Raw genomic sequence first — 17,862 nt, 5'->3', positions numbered from 1 at the left:
AACAGCTGTAAACAGCCATGGCAAGATCTGGAGGTTTGGACAGGTCCCCACTTAAAGTGCTTGCTTGGATCACTGGAAAAGATAGGGAAGAGCATTGGCAGTAAGAATAAAGGAAGACAGTGTTTGGAAAGCAAAGCACTGAGAAAGATAAGGTTTGCCTTTGGAAGTAAGGAAGAAAAGGGATATTGATGATGGGGATTGTTTATGTTGGGGTACTCTGGTTACAGGAAAATTTAGTGGTTCTTTTTGAAGCAAACAGAAAGCCCGAGAGAACTCAGAGTGGGTTTAGAGAGCTCAAAAATAAACAGAGCTGTGGCCTGGATCGTCTAGGACTTGTAAACAGGCCCCAAACAAGGCTCATATGGAAGGGGAGTTTGTGAGCAATGGGGAAATGGTGAAGAGGAGACTGAAGCACCACAGGGTTTGGAGGGACCTTGGGAGGTCCAGCCTCCTGCTCAAAGCTGGGTCAGCTCCAAGGTCCAACCAGGGTGCTCAGGGCTTTACCCAGCCTGGTCCTGACAACCTCCGAGGAGACGGGCTGCGCGGCCCTGCCGGCTACCCGACCCAGCACCTCACCGTCCTCATGGGGAAGAGGCTTTCCTTCCCTGCGGCTGGCACCTCCAGACGCGCTGTGATGAGCCCGGCTCCGGCTCCCCCATGGCCTCCTCCTCGCAGGTGGTGCAAAGCCACCAGGCCCCACCAGGCCTCACCAGGCCCCCTCACCCACCGCCTGCCCGGCCTGGCCCGGGCCTGGCCCAGCCCCGCAGGCCCTGGCTGCATCCCGGCAGGCCCTGGCACGGCAGCTCGCCGCGGTAGGAGCCGCAGCGGTTTCAGGCCGGGCCCCGGCGGCCCCGTCACGGCCCCGGGGCTGCGGCGGCACCGCGGGAGGGCCCGGGCCGGGAGCGGGGGGCGTTGCTAGGCACGGCGGTTGCTAGGCAGCCGCGTTGCTAGGCAGCCGCGAGGCGCCGCTAAGCACCGCCCCTCAGCGTAACCGCGGGCAGGGAAGTTCCGATTGGGTAAGCGCAGTCACGTGAAAGCGGACGGTGGCCGAGCCGGTCCCGAGGAGCGGCGCCTCAGGGGCGGGTCGACGGGAGCGGCCTCTCGCTTCTCATTGGCTCACCCGCATCACGTGGCGAGGGGAGCCGCTGAAGCCTCTGCGCTCCTATTGGCGGTGGGCGGAGGCGGGCTGCGCGCGCGCGGATGTGGGCCCTGTCGCGGGCGCTGTCGCCGGTGTCCGGCCTCGCGCGGCGGCTGGCGGCGGGCAGGGCCGCGGCCGTGGCCGTGGCCATGGCCGAGGGCTCCTCGGCGGCGGCGCGGCGGCCCAAGGACATGCCGCGGCACGTGTGGGCCCGCGAGCGGCGGCGGAGCGCGGGCACGGGCCTGGCGGGGCCCAACACCGTCTACGTGCAGGTGGTGGCGGCCGGGAACCGCGACGCCGGCGCCGCCGTCTACGTCTTCTCCGAGTTCAACCGGTGAGTGCGAGGCGGCGGGGCCGCCCCGCCGGGGCCGGGCTGCCCCGCCCGGGCCTGCCCTGACGCCCCTTCCCCTCAGGTACCTCTTCAACTGCGGCGAGGGCACGCAGCGGGCCATGCAGGAGCACAAGTAAGTGGGGGCGACCGGGGGGGGCCGCCCCGGGGCTGCCTCGGCCCCTGCTCACCCCCATCTCGCCCCTCAGGCTGAAGATCTCCCACCTGGACAGCATCTTCCTCAGCCGGGTGGCCTGGGCCAACGTCGGTGGGCTGCCAGGTGAGCGGGGTGGCCGGCGGGGTGCCGCGGCGGCAGCCCGGTGCTGGTTCCTCTCGCGGGGTCCGCCCGTAGGCAGCAGCTGTCGAGGCCGGAGGCGGCTGCTCCGCAGGCTGCTTGATGGGTGGTGCGTGGGGTCTTTTATGTAGCGGTGGAGAGAGAAGCGCTGTCAGAGCGGCTGGATTGCACGTGGGGCTCTGCGCAGCGTGGTCTCTGTGACAGCGCATGCGAACACGTGGTGGAAGAGGCGCTGCCTCCCCAGCGTGCGTGGCTTTATCGTCCCAAAATCTTCTAGAGTAGAAGGCATTACCGGTGTTGCGTTGCCAGCAGGGAGCTGTTTGTGAGTCAGACTAATTTGAGTTCAAAGGCACCTACAAAGGTTTCTGGTCCACCCCTGTCCTCAAAGCAGGGTGGGATTAGAACAGATCACTTAGGATCTTGTCCATTAAAATTCTGGAAATCTCGAAGAATCACAGAATGCTTTGGGATGGAAGGGACCTATAAAGGTCACCTAGTCCAGCCCCCCTGCAGTGGGCAGGGACATCTACAACCAGATCAGGTTGCTCAGAGCCCCATCCAGCCTGGCCTTGGATATTTCCAAGGATGGGGCATCCACCACCTCTCTGGGCAACCCCTTCCAGTGTTTCAAGGAGGACATTAACAATCTGTTCAGGTACCTTGCTCCAAATCTCTATCAAGATTTGTAGATATTTTCTTTATCTGTGGAGATAAGTGACTTGTTGAAACTGCCACAAAGCTGAGGCAAAATTGAATTTGGATCCAAGTTCAGTTCCAGCCTTCACAGAGAGGCCCAGCACTCCTGAGTGCTGAGAGGGATCTTTCTTGTGTGGTTTACCAGCAGCTACTGGGGCTGTGACAATGCTGTTTCTCTACTTTCTTTAGGTATGATTCTCACGTTAAAGGCTATGGGGCTTCAGAGATGTGTTTTCCTAGGGCCGCCAAAGCTGGTAAGTAGGGGAATCTTGCAGAAGGGAGAGTGAACCCTTCAAATGTTAAAGCTCACCTTGGAATTGGGAGAGCTGGTATGAACGGGGTGAATCATCGTACAGGTGTAAAATGCTGTCTGAATTAGTGCCGGCCCGAAGGTTCTGCCAGAAGGGCTGGCTCTAAAAAACCAAATCTCTTCAGTGACACACAGAATAGCACCAGACTTCTGCTCCTTACAATTGTCTTGTCAGATAATATTCTGGTAAATCATGTTTTGGAAAAAGGGGGTCCTTTGTTCTCCTGTCTGCTCCCTCCCCATTTTCTTTTAATAGAAACTTGGTCTCTGATCTTCTGCTTAACGCAATGCCTAATGCCATGTCTAGGCTGAAAATTTCCAGTCCTCAGCATTGTCTTATTTCCTTGCAATATCTGCTGACTAATTCTATTGATGGAAGGGATGGGGCAAGTGGTTCTTTATTTTCCTTTCTCTTTCTAAATGAGTAATGCCCCCTGGAGGTGGGACACCTGCCCAGTGCTTTCTGGCTGGCTGTGTGCTGCCCAGTTTTTGCCTGACTGGGCGCTGAGCCTTTGACTTCACTGAATGTAACTGTCACTCCTGAAAGTGGTGCTTGTAATTGCAGTGGTTGGGTGTGGCCTCTTGATACAATGTCTTTTTTTCCAGCAAAACTACTTGAAAGCGATTCGACTCTTTCCTGGGCCCCTGAAAAGGATGGATTTAGGTATGTAGGTCAGTGATGTGTAGCTAATATGAACTTGTAACTTCTTTTTGTTTCAGCTAGAACCAAGGTTGCATTGAACAGTAAGAACATCAGAATAAATTCCTCCAGTTTAGATCCACTCAAAGAAAGTTTTAAACATTTGTTTTGATCTGATACACTGTTCAAATCCATCACAAGAACTGCCTGGGAGAAAAACAGTGTTTCCGGCTCTGTTTCTGGTAGGCACTTGCCGGCCTGCCTACCCAGTACACAGCATTTGCTTTTAAAACACTGTAAAGGCAATTTGCTTCCAGAGGCTGCCAGTGAACTTGCTTACTGTGGTATCATGGATGACTTTTTGTGGATGATGGGCTTTTAAGAACTTTAATTATTCATTGATCTTTGCAGTTGGGGAGAGAAAGGGAAGGGGAACATTCAGCAGGTTTTGCTTAGGAAAAGAAAAAAGCTATTTTCCTGATTTAAATTCTTGTTGAGTATGAATCTCTTCCTATGAACTTGTTAATGCCGGTTTCTGATCTCTTTCCAGCTGTGCAGTTGCACACAGAGCCTGAGTATAAGGACGAGACGATGACAGTCTACCAAGTACCTCTTACAGGTGAGCACGTGACGCTGTAGTCAGACAGGAGGAGCACTTGTTCAGTAACCATGCTTAAGGTGGTTAAAGGAGTGGCTTCTGTTTGCAAGCCTGAGGAAGGAGAGGTTTATGAATTTGCATGCTTTTGCCAGGAGAAGGATCTCTTTCAAAGAAACAAGACCTGCTGAGTCAGGGCCTTGGTTTGTTCCTTTAGGTGTGGGTGTGTAGAATGACATGGGAAACATCACTGGATTCGGCTTTCTTAGCCAACTGAGTTTTCTTACTCCTGGAAACTGTGATACTTAGAGTACAGGCACAGGCTTGACAGAGTTTAGCAGTTTTGAGAGAATCTGAAGGACTTGGATGATGCGTGGCTCCTGGAATAAATGACTAGAGTATGCAAGTGTGAGTCGGACTGGGGGGAAGAGCTCTGTATTCTGGTGCAGTTTAAACATGACTGTCATGGAAGAGGGAATGGTATTCACGCTTTTTCTTATCTGTCCCTTTTGATTGAATGATCTTTGGTTTGATTGGATTTGGGACAGGAAAACCACTAGCTGCTGAAAGTATGTTGCCTCAGAGTCCTGGAGCATCAACCCAAGGTGGAAATAGCCCCAAAGGGGACACAGGGCCTGGATCCCCAAGAGCTGCACAGCAAAGCTTGGAGGAGGGCAAGGAAAAAGAAAGCCCAAAGAAAACAGGTGAAAAAAGTGGAATGACCTTCTTAACTTTAATGAAATAACGTCAAATTAAGGATATGCGTTTGTTCTCTGAGCCACTTGCTCTCCGGAAGTGAGGTCCGTAGAGAAGCTCAACTGAAGGATTCCATGGAACAGAATGAGTTCTGGTGCTTTGGAAGTTGGTGCAGAACTAGTAAGGCCTAGAAATTGGACATGATTCCTACTTGGGCTGTGATTAGTCCCTGTAGTAGTTTGCCTCTGGCTGGAGCGGGTGCTTCAGCCTTTGTAATTTAATTATGAGTGGATGTTGGGGTTGATTATTTTTCAGTCTTGGGCTTTATTTTGGTTTCTTGTAGCTGAAACCGTGGGCTTTCTGGCCTTAGATGCTTGTAACATTTTGCTGCTGGGCTCCAAGCTGGCTGGATGATGTTATTCCTGTTAATGCTTTAGCAAACATTGACATGTTTTGGCTTTAAGAAAAATGATAATCAGTGATGATTCTGAGTAGTCTTGCTTTCTTTTACAGGTGATGAACAGAAGTGTGCAAGTAGGCATCCTGATCTGGTGATGGCTTTCCTTTGTAAAGTAAGCTTGGACACAAAGATCTCTAAATCAGAATTTTTCAGTTGGAAGGGACCTACAACAATCATTAGTCCAGCTGCCTGACCGCTTCAGGGCTGCCCCAAAGTCAAAGCGTGTTGTTAAGGGCGTTGTCCAAATGCCCCTTAAACACTGACATGGCACTTAAACACTCCCCACTGATGGCGGGGCATCATCATCAGTCTAGGAAGCCTGTTCCAGTGTTTGACCACCCTTGCTGTAAAGAAATGCTTCCGAATGTCATAAGGATGTTTCATCTCTCTAAGCAGATTTAACTGGAGATAGCATTTTCAAGCAGGGCTTTGGAGCTATTTCGTGATTCTGCTTTTCAAAGGTCAGAGTAACGGCAGCATGAGTAGGAATGTGTAAAAACCAGAGGCTTTTTTTTTTTTTTTTAGAAGTGTTCTTTGTAGAGCAGCCAATTTAGAGTATACAGGTTCCATAGGGAAGTCTGTCCTGCTTAACTTGGCTAAAGAAGGGAGCAGGAAGCGGCAGCAACGTGATCTTGGAAACCAGAAAGTCTAGTAAAACCTTTTTGGGGGTAAATTAGACTAGTGGCTGTGGAACTGGAGAAAAAAAAAAAATTCCCTTGGCTTGTGGGGAAACACTTAAACTGGAAGTATGTGGATCTTGTTTCCTGGCCCTCTTTATTTGGCTGATAATTCTGTTTTATTTAACTCTTTTCAGATTCACCCAAAGAAGGGAAAATTCCTAGCAGCTAAAGCACAGGAGATGGGCCTGCCAGTGTAAGTACAAGATCCCAGCCTGGGGGATGGGGCAACGCCAGGCATGTTGATGTTGGCAAGCTAAATATTTCCATGGCCTTGTTTTCAGGGGAACTCCAGCCATTCTTCCCATAATTACAGCTCTCAAAAATGGGGAGAGCATCACTTTTGAAGGCAGAGAGGTAAGATGTATCTGTGCTTTCTGCTGTGGCTTTGCCATCCTCCCTCCTTCACTGGGCTCCCAGGGTGACAATCTTTCTGTGCAGAATGTTTTGCCTACCCATAGGTGCTGGGACATGTGTGGGGTTGCTTTTTTCCACACCTGTTCTGGACGCAAGGGTGGATGATGGTTGTCTGCCTATTTCCTCTCATCCCTGCTAGGAGGCTGGCATATGGGTTTTGCTGGTTTTGAGCTTTGAGTGGCTACGTTTGGTTAGTGACTGGTCCCTCTTCCAGCCCCAAGTTGTTGCTGAACGTGACTGCCGTGGGGAGCACGTCTGGGGCTGTTGCAGGGGTATGATTAGGGAAGTACGCTCTGAAATGAATTCATTTGTGAGTATGGCTGCTGTTTGTTAGAGCTTCTTCATCTCCCCTTCCCAAAGCTGATACAGGTCTAGGAGTGAACTCGTGGAGTTAGTCCCTGCGTGTCTTAAATCTGGGGTTTGAATGCCTGGCTAGCTATCACTCTCTCGTTACTCTGTTTGCACCTCTTAGACCAAAAGAAGTTCAATGGTTCCTGTGTGCAGGGTCTTGATCTCTCAAACACTAGTCTGAAGTGAGAGGCAGAGCCAGCTCCGGCCATGTCCCAGATGATCTGTAAGTGAAGATCCTAACCTGGGAGATAGGATTGATGTATCTTTGTGTCATAAGAATTTCACAAAGCCTTTTTTTCTTAAGCACACTTTTGCTACCATCTGAATCTCCTGTGGGAACCTAGAAGCTGCTAAAATTCCCTTCCTTACATTAGGTTGTGGTTTGCTCTGAGACCAGGGTTGGGATTTGTTGTTACACAGCAAAATGCAAACTTGGGTAATGAGAGCAGAAAGGGAACAAGAACTGCACTGGCAGGGTTTGCTGAGCATTGAGAGAGCCTGCTTGGAGCTGCCTGCCAGGGGCTGGCTGATAGAACAGCTCCCGAGAGAATCGGACGTGGTGATGCAAGAAGGGCTGCAGGTATAGCTTGATTGTGGTATGATCTTTATGTATCTCCCTGCAGCTCTTTCCTGAAGAACTGTGCACCCCTACTGATCCTGGCCCGGTGTTCATTGTGCTGGAGTGCCCTCACGAGGGCTTTGTGGATGCTGTCTGTGAAAACAAGACCTTCCAAAGGTAGCGGGGCCGAGCAACATGGAGTGTTTGGGGGAAGACATCCGTGCTGAGCTTTGCCAAAGAGAAGTTCTCGTTCTATTCTAGATGTGTTGGTTCTTGTGGCTGATGTCTGAGCTGTTTGGCACTGTTAAGGAGCTAGAGATGGAAGAAAGGACTGGGGGTGCATTTTGAGCCTTTTGGGAAAGGCAGGCCCGTGCAGGACGGGTGGGGTTCTGTGGCTGTGACTGGCCTGTCTTCCCTCAGGGGCCTCCAGAGAAGGAAATGTGCGCTGCAGTCTTGCTGGGGAGCAATGTAGATGCTGCCGCTTCCCTGTGCGGTGGAAGCCTGGGCTGCATGTAAGGTCTCTGTAGGGCTCGTGAAGAAGCATGCAAGGCTTCTGAAAGGCTCTGCAGATGTTCTTGCTCTTGGAGGAGAGGAACTGCCCTGGGGGGAAGAGTGGAGGTGTCAGCAAATGGTGGGCTTGAGCCTCGCGGAGCCTTGTGCTACCACGATGTGGAGCCTGGAGCTCCTGGGCTGTGCCCTTAAGATCTGTGCTCTGCCTGCTTCAAGGCAGGGCATCTCTGGTAGCACCAAGATGGGAGAGGGGAGAGGATGCCAAGGTGATGGAGGACTGAAGCGCAGGTATTCTTTCTGTGTTTGAATGTGCCGCAGGTACCAGGAAGGACTTCCCGAGAACCAGGTGGCCTTGGTTATTCACATGACTCCAGAGTCAGTGCTTCGAGACAGCCGCTACCAGCAATGGTTGGAAAGGTATGTGATCTTCTGATGACTTGGTTTCATGTCACTGTTGGGGAGCAGCATGTTCTTAGGGTGCAAATGTTTTTCCCAGACTAGAAGTAGCTGTTGGCTGGCAGCAGGGCTCTGCTGGCTCAGATGAGATTTTAGCTAATGGCTCAGGTGTGCAGAGATGCCCAACTCTAACGTGGGCTGAAGCTGTTGTGCATTTTATTGTCCTCCAGATTTGGACCTGGAACTCAGCACTTGGTGCTTAATGAAAACTCCTCCGCGGTTCACAACCCACGCAGCTACAAGATCCAAACTCAGCTGAATCTCATCCACCCAGAGATCTTCCCTCTCCTCACCACCTACCGGAGCAAGGTAGGCCAGGCCCTGCTTGCCAGCGTGCCTCGTGCCCCTGACCAAAGAACGTGTTTAATGTCACTCTTCTCCCTGTAGGAAGAAGAGGCTGTGTGTAGCGTGCCCATTGTGCGAGGAGAGTGCCTCTTGAAGTACCACTTCAGACCGCAACAGGAGTGGCAGAGGTCAGTGGGAATCTTTTGACTTACTGGTTTTTGGGCGTTGGCTTGAAGCAGCTTTTCAGTGTGAGTCTGTGCTGAGGGAGGCTGGTGTGTCGGCGTCCTTCGCAGATTCTTACTGGCAGCCGTGCTGGGGTAGCTGCCAAGCTGTTGGCTGTGTCTTGAGGGGTGTGTCCCTGTCCCTGAAAGTCTCAGACAAGGTGTAGGAGACGGATGAGTGAACCGCTGAAAACACCACCTGGCCATAGGTTTGGAGTGTTGTTTCTGTCCCTCGCTCATGTAGCCTCCTGTGCTCCTCTGTTCTTTGCTTTGACCTGTGCTGTGCACCCAGCCGGGGCTGTGGCAGAGCAGGTGGTGGCAGGGAGAGACTTTTTGGGGAGTCTGGTGAAAGTCTTATCAGGCTTTCTGGGTCTTCAGATGGTATCAGAGCTGAAAGCCCCAGGGGGTAAACAGTTGCAGACTTCTCCCCTGGTGCTTGCTTTGTGGGCAGGTAGGTGAAGCTGCTCAACGAGGATCTTAAGGGCAGGGGACCACATGGTGCAAGGGGATACCCGCTGCCATGGCTCAAATTTCTGGTTCTGTTGGGCAGAATAGGAGGACCCAGATGCCAAGAAGAATTTAAGTTTCTCTGCTTAAGGTGTCCGATGGTCTGTAGTACTGCACGTGCTCTGATGCAGGACCAGGACACAGGTCCCTTATGCTTTTGAGTGGTGCCTGGAGCCCTTTTGGGTGGTTGTTCCTCTTCCAGGAGTCTCCATCCTGTCTTGCAGTGCCCTCTAGTGTCCGGCAGCTCTCTGGATCTAGACAGCGCAGGGGAGCATAGCGCTATTCCAGGAGCTTCTCCAGTTTGGTGGAATGATTATTTCTGTGGTGTGGCTCAGCCCAACCAGGCCTTTTTGGTGTATACCACTCTCGTGGGTGTATCGTCCCCCACCCCTCAAAATGGAACTTGGAAGGAGCATTTGACCCTTTGTCCTAAGGCTTTTTTGGCACAGTAATTTGGCATTTGCTCTGAAAAGTGCTGTCTTTTCAGTTCCTACCCTGCCCCACCCTGATACATGGCCTGTTCTTTCAGGGATGCTGTGACTGTCTGCGATTATGACGCATTTGTAAGTGAAGCCTTGGATCTCCCTGACTTCCAGGCTCGTGTGAAGGAGTGCAAAGAGAGCCTGTCTGCTGTACCAGGTAAGAGTCAGCAACTTGTCTTGGATCAGTGTAATGGAAAGCAGGAGGTCTTGGTGACCAGACAAAGCTGTGAACATGCAGTTTTGCTGCTGCCTGAGAGATGCTCTTAAGTCCTCGTGGAGCTGTGCAGAGGACAGGCTTAGCGCAAACTGAGTTAGCTTGTTTCAGTTGGATTTACACAGTCATGTGCTTCTGGTTTTCTAAAGCTGCTAGGTTTGGGGATTGAGCACTGTTGAGGGCAGTTAGAGACAAAGCGCCTGTGTGTTATTTCTCTGAGCTGACCAGAGCTCTGCTCGTGTTGAACGCTGCAGCCACAGCGCGAGTCCCTGTGTCTGGGAGAAGTCTTGCTCTAGAACCAGTTCCCTGTGGGGCACTCTCCTCTGAATTTCAGTTCTCCTGTTGGCAGTGAGGCTTTCGTGGTACGACACAGCACTGTGCGCTCACTGTCTGGATCCTGATTCCGGGGAGAGTCAGGGCACTGTAGAACAGGAGTTCCTTGAACTGCCAGGTCTGTCATGAGCAGTAAGCGGAGTCCTTGTTTGCCTGCCTTTGGATACGCAGTTATGCGTTGTGATGTGTTTTCTTGGTGGCGCTCGTTCTGTCTTCCCTTGTAAACCTTGCTGCTGTAGGAAAGCCAGCGGCTGAGGGAGGCAAAAATGAACATGCTGGATGTGTAGACTCTGAAGTTATTAGGCTGTTGAACTAAATGGTGTCTGACTGGGCAGTATGTGGATAACATTTACTTAAGAATCCTTGTTGTCCGTTTTCTCTAGGAAATGTGGGTGCTTATCCTGAAATTGTGTTCTTGGGAACAGGATCTGCAATTCCAATGAAAATCCGAAATGTCAGTTCCACGCTGGTAAATACCAGGTAAATCCCGGTGTCACGCGTTCTGCTTGGAGAGCCTCAGTGTTTCAAGAGGGTGTTGCCCAAGGGCTGTTTTGACCAGAGTGTTGAGGACACAGGGAGAGTGCCCCTGTTAGGAGTCTGTAGGACTTCAGTTTCAGGCACCTGTTTCTCTGTAGGTGCGGAAGACTTGGGAGCCACCTGTAAAGCCAAACATTTAATGTTTTCATTCATTTTACCATTTGCCCCAAGGGTGTGTTCAGCATCAACACAAGACCAGAATGAGCTCTGCAGACAGAACAGTCTAAAGCCTTGGCTAGTAGGACTGGAGCAGCATTTAGAGGTGTAGAGCTCTGAGAGCTCTCTGCCTTCCAACCCAGAAGATCCCCCTCTCTGAATGGGCCCTGGTCAGAGCTCATACAGTGGCTGCTAAATGGCTTTGTCGCTTGTCTTGCCAGCTCTACCCGATCCCTGCTCTTGGACTGCGGAGAAGGAACATTTGGACAGCTCTGTCGCCACTATGGAGAGCAAGTTGACCAAGTGCTGTGTAACATAGTAGCTGTGTTTGTGTCTCACATGCATACTGATCATCATTCGGTAGGTTGAGTGTGTTGGAAGAAGGCGTTCCATACAGGCATACTTTGCTGTTTGGGATTCAGAGGTAGCTGATGAATGTAGGCTGCCCTACTGTTAGGGCTGCGCTTCCCCTCTGTATTCCCCAGGCATTACTGAATCTGTGTTTGTAATCCCCTCTCCCTTCCTGTTCGGGGTCCCTGCGGACTTGCTGGGATCATCCAGAGTTGTAATTTTTTAGCAGTGTCCAACCCAGCTTCCTTCAGTGCTTTGCAATAAATAGTCACAGAAGGACTTGTTGGCCTGTTCCAGATTGGGCCTGAGCAGGGCAGGCTGTTTGCTGGTCTGCTGTCTTGTGTCTGGAAACCACGCTGGGTCTGAGATGTTGGGTAGAGACTTTCTCTGCCCTTCTTTTGGGAGCAGATACAGCAGCACTGGGAAGGGCTGAGGGGCTTGTGTTGTGGGCTCCTGGCCACCAGCTTGGGGGCGTAAGCAGTGACAGCGTTACAGCAGCTCAGCAAGTTGCAGTTATTAGAAAAGCAGTAATCATATATTTCTGACTGTCGGTTTTCCAAAAACCGCAGCTGGCTGAGCTGCGGTAGCACTGTTGCCACTTACGCCCCAGATATTTCTGACTACAGCTTGCTGTCTTGTTTATTCCCTTTGCAGGGGTTGTTGAACATCCTGATGGAGAGGCGGAGAGCTTTTGTAAGTAGTACTGTTGTTTTGCTACTCTTGAACTTGCCTTGGCGTGAGGGGAGGGGAACTTCTGAGTAGTGGAAAAGTACCATTATTTCCCTGGGTATTTCTTTGTTCTGATGTGGTGTATACCTAGTACGGATTTCCCACCCCTGCCACCTTTGCTCTTCCAGGCAGCCCTTGGTCAGGCTTTCAGCCCTCTGTTTCTGGTAGCACCTGAACAGATCTTGCCTTGGCTACACGAGTACCACAACCACTGTGAAGAGATCCTCGGAGACATCAAGTGAGTGTTGTGTGTGGTATGTGGAGAAATGTCCTTGCTGGGTCCTTATTCAAGGCAAACTACCGTCATCTGTTCCCCACACCCCTTCGTTGAAGATGACTCTGACTCCTTCCACTGTGTGTAGAATTAGGATGTGTAGTTTGCAAAGGGGAGGATAGGGTTTGTTACTCAGTTGTGCTACTTGATAGAGGCTTAGATGCAGGCTTTACTTTTACTTAGGAAAGGGGAGTTGGGCAAGTGAAAAAAGATTCCTGGAAGAGAGGGCAAGTGAAAAAAGATTCCTGGAAGAGAGGGCAAGTGAAAAAAGATTCCTGGAAGAGAGGGCAAGTGAAAAAAGATTCCTGGAAGAGAGGGCAAGTGAAAAAAGATTCCTGGAAGAGAGGGCAAGTGAAAAAAGATTCCTGGAAGAGAGGGCAAGTGAAAAAAGATTCCTGGAAGAGAGAGTATTTGACAGTGGAGAAGAGGTTGGATGAGTTCCTGGGGCACTGGATAGTGAAAGCAAGGGGAAAAACAGATGGGTGCACAAAAATGTCTTGTTTGTAAGGCACTGAACTGAGAAGGAGAAACAGGCTGCTTAAAGATCAGGTTTTACTTTGTAGCTGTCCTTAGTTCTCTCTTCTCCCCTCCCTCGCAGAATGATTACTTCCCAGTCTCTTGTGAAAGGCTGTGAGAACATCAGACCTAAAGGCAAATGGTTTGTCGGTTCTCTGTTAGAGAACTACGACTTGGCTGAGGTAAGCTCCCGAGCTGGCAGGGTCAGGTGCTAGGAGGGGCCAGAGGGGACGGGAGGTCTAACACTTGTATCCTTGTTCAGTTTCAGACTTGTGAAGTCCAACACTGTAAAAATGCTTTTGCATGTTCAATGATCCACAAATCTGGCTGGAAAGTGGTCTATTCTGGTGACACAATGCCCTGCATGGCCTTAGTACAAATGGGTAGGTGACAAAAACCCTCTGCTTGAAGAATCTCTTGGAGAAACGTCTTGAAGTGTTCGTATCCGAAGCGGACATTCCCGCACCCTTGGTGCTATGCCTGCAACACAACGAGGGGCTGAGGCAGGGAAACAAGAGTTCATGTAGGCAGTTGAGCTAGTCTATATTCAACTGACGGTTGAATATATGATTATTTACACAGGGAAAAATGCTACCCTGCTGATCCATGAAGCAACGCTGGAAGATGGCATGGAAAAAGAAGCAATAGAGAAGACACACAGGTGGGGCGTGTTCTGCTGTCTGTCACTATTAGGAAGGTGAAGATGTGGAGCTGGGCTTTGTCCTTGGTGGAGAAGGACCCAAGTCCTGTAGATGGTTCTGGTGTGCGTAGAGCTCTTCAGCACTAAAAATGGTGTGTTGCTCATTGCGCCAGCCGTGTAACTCCCACAGCCCCCCTGAACGTCCCCAGGGAGATACGGGGAAAGCTTTTTAAGCGGACAGTAGTAACTCTACAAATAGACTAGCCCGAAGGAAAGGTCCTCTGCTTGATTACATTTCAGGACTAAGCTCAGGAGGTAGGAGAGTCATCACACCTGCCCCCAGCTAACTGTGCAGTTCAAACAGCGCTGCAGCCAGTGATACCGGGTGCTGCCCCCAGCAAAAGTGGGGAGACCTGAGAGCAGCTGCTCGGAATTAGATGTGAGTTACAGTGCAAGAGAGCTGGACTTGCTGGCACCTTTGGGACAAGTATTTGAATTAGCCAAGTATTTGAATCTCCAGTTTGTGGAGCTCTTAACTGTAGAGCTCCAAGTAATTACAGCTGCTTTCGTGCACTCGGAGTTGTTTGGGAGTCAGAGATGTGCCACCAGTGCAGGCTGCCAGAGGAAGAGGTGCTGGGGCCTGCCTGCCAAGAGGCACCTTGTGCCCAGCAAGCGTTGGACAGTGTCTGGTGTTGGCTGTTGGTGTGATGTGACCTTAGATGCAAAGCAGCCTGCCCTGCCCCACTGGAGTGCGTTGGGTCTGGCTGAGATGAAGTTAATTTTCCTCGTGGCAGCCCTCAGAGTGCTGTGCTGTGCATCGCTGGCTGGGTGCTGGTAGCACACTGGTGTTTCGGCTGCTGCTGAGCAGCGCTCGCGCAGCATCAAGGCTGTCTCCTGGGAGGGAACGCAGCCAGGACAGCTGACCCAGGCTGACCAAAGGGATGTTCCATACCATATGACGTTGGCTCAGTAATAAAAGCTAGGAGAAAGGAGGAGGAGGGTGGGCATTCGTTGTTTTACGGCGTTGGTCCTCCAGAGCAACCGCTACGCGTGCTGGGGCCCTGCTTCCCAGGGGGCGGCTGGACATCACTGCTGATGGGAAGTAGAGAATAAAATCTCTTTGTTTTCCTTTTGCTTTTCCATGTGCAGCCTTTGCTTCTGCTTTCATTAAACTGTCCTTATCTCGACCCACAAGCCTTTCGTTATATTTCCTCGCCCCTGGCCAGCTGCGTGACAGAGCGGCTTTGGTGGTGTTGTGGCTTAACCCCAGCCAGAACTGAGCACCCCCCAGCCGCTCGCTCACTCCTCCCACCCCAGTGGGGTGAGGGGCAGAATTGGAAGCGTGAAAGTCAGAAAACTCGTGGGTGGAGATAGGAACAGTTTAATAATTGAAGTAAAATGAAATAGAATAGTAGTAATAATATAAGAATACAATTAATAATATACAAAGCAAGTGACACATTATACAATTGCTCACCACCCGCTGACCGATGCCCAGCCCCTCCCTGAGCAGTGATTGCTGCCCCCCTGGCCAACTCCCCCCAGTTTCTATACTGGGCATGACGCCATAGGGTATGGAGTAGCCCTTGGGCCAGTCTGGGCCAGCTGTCCCGGCTGTGCCCCCCCCAGCTCCTTGTGCACCGGGCAGAGCAGGGGAAGCTGAAAAGTCCTTGACTGGTGTAAGCACTGCTGAGCAACAACTAAACCATCAGTGTGTTATCAACATTATTCTCATCCTAAATCCAAAACACAGCACTATACCGGCTACTAGGAAGAAAAAGAACTCTGTCCCAGCTGAAACCAGGGCAGGTGGGCACCTGGCATCCAGCCAGGGTCAGCCCAGCACAGAGGGGCAGTGCTAGCCAGCCTGGGTGTGACCAGGGTATGCGGTCCCATGTTCCTCTTCCTTTTGCAGCACAACCTCCCAGGCGATTCAAACTGGGATGAAGATGAATGCAGAGTTCATCATGCTCAATCACTTCAGTCAGAGATATGCCAAGATCCCGCTGTTCAGTGAAGACTTCAGCGAGAAGGTTGGAATTGCATTCGATCATATGAGGGTAAGTTGGGAGCCTTGAGCCAGACTGCGGGAAGGGTTTCAGTGTTACTTTGGGATGGCTGCTCGTGAATTAAATTCTCCACTTGTAACGTTATATCGATACGCCATCTCCTTCTGAAGAGTAATCTCCTCTGAAACAGCTCCTTTTACTGCTGGCAGCAGACGTCACCAGCGTGGGGGAGAATGGGTGGTACGGAGTGAGGCAGGTGCTGATGGCTCTTGAGAACAGAAGTCCACCCTTAACACACGGGGTACTTGCCTCACGTCACCTCCCTTCCGTGCACGCTACTCCCAGCTGAAAACCTAATTTTGCTTCCATTCCCACTCCCTGGTGTGGTGCAAAGGACATCAGGAGCCAAAGGCTGCTGCCCTTGGCTTGAACGCAGTCGTGGCAGTGAGAATAGCTCACTGATCAATCAAAACTTGTACAGCGTCCACATCGCTTCTTGTAAATGGAAAGAGAATGTAAATAACTTGGCCTGTGGGGTCTGTGGACTGACTGCTGCAGGGTTGAAAGTGATGACCTGCCTGCTCGTGTAAACGGAGCTGAAAAATCGTTGGCGAGGTTGGGGCTCCTCTGTGCTGGGCGTGGCACAGAGGAAGAGGCAGCGCTCTGCCTCTCGACAGGCAAAAGATGGGATGGGGAAGAAGGAAAACAAAAAGCAGTTCTCACGCAGGTACTCCTGTGTCTGATGTATTTCAGGTACGTTTTGATGACTTTCCAACCATCCCGAAGCTGATCCCACCTCTGAAAGCTTTGTTTGCGGATGACATAGTAGAAATGGAGGAGCGGAAGGAAAAACGGGAGCTGCGCCTTCTGAAGGAGACTGCTGTAGCCTTGGACAAACTGGCCGATGGCGAGAACAAGGAAGCGCCGTGCCAGAAACGGAAACAAGCCAAGAACCATCAGGAACTATCAAACAAGAAGCTTAAAACAGTAAACTGAAAGAAACAAGGTTGAGAATGCTCTGCTCTGTCAGAGGAGCCTCGCTCTCCGCAGGCCTTGGGAGCGCGCGGCGCCAAGGGCTGCCCGCGGGCACCGTGGAAAAAGGGGCTGGCCTCCGTGTCTGGGTTTGCTTGGTCATCGGTGGATCTGCGGGGGCTGCGGCTACCACGCGTGCTGCTAGCAGCGCGAGTCCTTGCGGCGACAGTACCTGCCCGCACAGTTCCTGTTCCTGGGTCTCGCCGATCCATGTGTCATTTTTCTTTTAGCCGAAAGTTCTTCTCTCTGAACTGTTTTAATTTTTGGTTTTATGCTAGAATCTATTGCTAATGTAACAGCAGCAGTTGTGACCTTTGCAACAGCTCTGTTTTGACAAGCCCTTGAGGGGCTGTGGATTCACCAGAACAAGGCGAATAAGGTCTCTGGGTTATGAGGAATGTAACCTAGGTATCAGAACCCAGCTCCTAGGAGGAAATTTTACAATAAAATGGGACCCAATTAATTTTGAGGTTAACTTAGGGATGTGAATGCTGCTCTGTTCCCATTTTATTTTGGTTTTCTCAGCTGATTTTTTTTTTTTTTTCCATAAGATCAGTTTTCCAAAACCTTCATTTAGAATCTGAATAAACCACTCGACATTACATGGGAAGCTGTCTTTTGTCTAGATTGCTAATGAGGACTTAGTGAGGGAGATCAAATACCTGAATTGCTCCGGAGAATGCCCACGCTTGGCCGTTTCTGCCTTACAGCACTGCTGTAAAGACCAAGATCTCACCCTGATGCTGGAGCCTCATGCCTGTTCTGGCTGTGTTCTGTGCCAGCAAAATCATATCTGCCTCTGCTACCCTACAGCCAGCAGCTTCACTTCCTAGAGAGGAAGGTGAGAAAGGGCTGGGGTTAAGAGACGGAGGGGTTGTGAGGCTTGCTGGGGCTCAGCCTTGCTTCCTTCCTTACCAGTGCTGTGACTGCAGCTCACTGTAAGCAGGAGGGGAGCTTTGCCCTGTTTGAATTAAGGAGCTTGTTTTCAGAGGCAACTCAGAGGCACCGGGCCCCCAAGCGCTGCTCAGCAAATGATACCAGCACATATTCAAGATTTAAGACTTCATTTTAAGGTGATGGAAAATGAAGACACAAACCGGCAGCAAAGTACCTTTTGTTGATTAGCTGTGCTTTAATATTATGCTTGTCTGAAGTGGAAGCTGGGTAATGGGCGCAGCTGGGTACTGCCGCACAGGGCGGCTGGGCTGTTCAGAAGAGCCGGGGGCTGAGGAAAGACGAAGCAGGTACTTGTTATTGCGCAGGTGTAAATGTAACCCTAACCCCGTCAGGGTGCCCGGGGGAGCGCAGGGTTAGGGCTGCAGCAGGCACTGCTCCTTACCGTAGAAATAAAGAAGGGTCCTTTGTTTAGAAAATAACGAACCACTTCTCACGTAAAGGTGTTAATAAACTGCATGTAAGCAGCGTTAGGAGACCCCGCGCGCAGGCTG

The 17,862-nt window shown here is 51.2% G+C and overlaps 1 protein-coding gene across 4 annotated transcripts; it reads left to right on the top strand.

Annotated features, from left to right (window-relative positions):
• The first annotated feature begins 928 nt into the window (after positions 1-928).
• ELAC2 (elaC ribonuclease Z 2) lies at positions 929-16,957 on the top strand. Of its 4 annotated transcripts, XM_009463297.2 has the most exons (24): positions 956-1,472; positions 1,552-1,602; positions 1,676-1,746; positions 2,647-2,711; positions 3,374-3,431; positions 3,958-4,026; positions 4,551-4,706; positions 5,212-5,270; positions 5,973-6,031; positions 6,120-6,192; positions 7,227-7,339; positions 7,991-8,089; positions 8,299-8,437; positions 8,516-8,601; positions 9,671-9,780; positions 10,554-10,650; positions 11,085-11,223; positions 11,869-11,907; positions 12,072-12,181; positions 12,816-12,915; positions 12,996-13,116; positions 13,316-13,394; positions 15,289-15,433; positions 16,136-16,957. In XM_009463297.2, exons 1-24 carry the CDS (start codon positions 1,201-1,203, stop codon positions 16,376-16,378), a joined length of 2,553 nt encoding a protein of 850 aa, XP_009461572.2. In that variant the 5' UTR covers positions 956-1,200; the 3' UTR covers positions 16,379-16,957. The 4 variants fall into 4 exon arrangements, with proteins under 4 accessions (XP_087607454.1, XP_087607453.1, XP_009461572.2 ...); XM_087751327.1 differs by lacking the exon at positions 4,551-4,706 and having other exon boundaries at positions 949-1,472; XM_087751329.1 differs by having other exon boundaries at positions 1,330-1,602; positions 3,374-3,439.
• Positions 16,958-17,862: the final 905 nt, after the last annotated feature.

This window comes from Nipponia nippon, unplaced genomic scaffold, assembly GCF_047370975.1.
Source record: "Nipponia nippon isolate SJK-2023a ecotype South Korea unplaced genomic scaffold, ASM4737097v1 scaffold_14, whole genome shotgun sequence".
Taxonomy (NCBI): domain Eukaryota; kingdom Metazoa; phylum Chordata; class Aves; order Pelecaniformes; family Threskiornithidae; genus Nipponia; species Nipponia nippon.
This window is presented reverse-complemented; position numbering and strand designations above follow the sequence as displayed.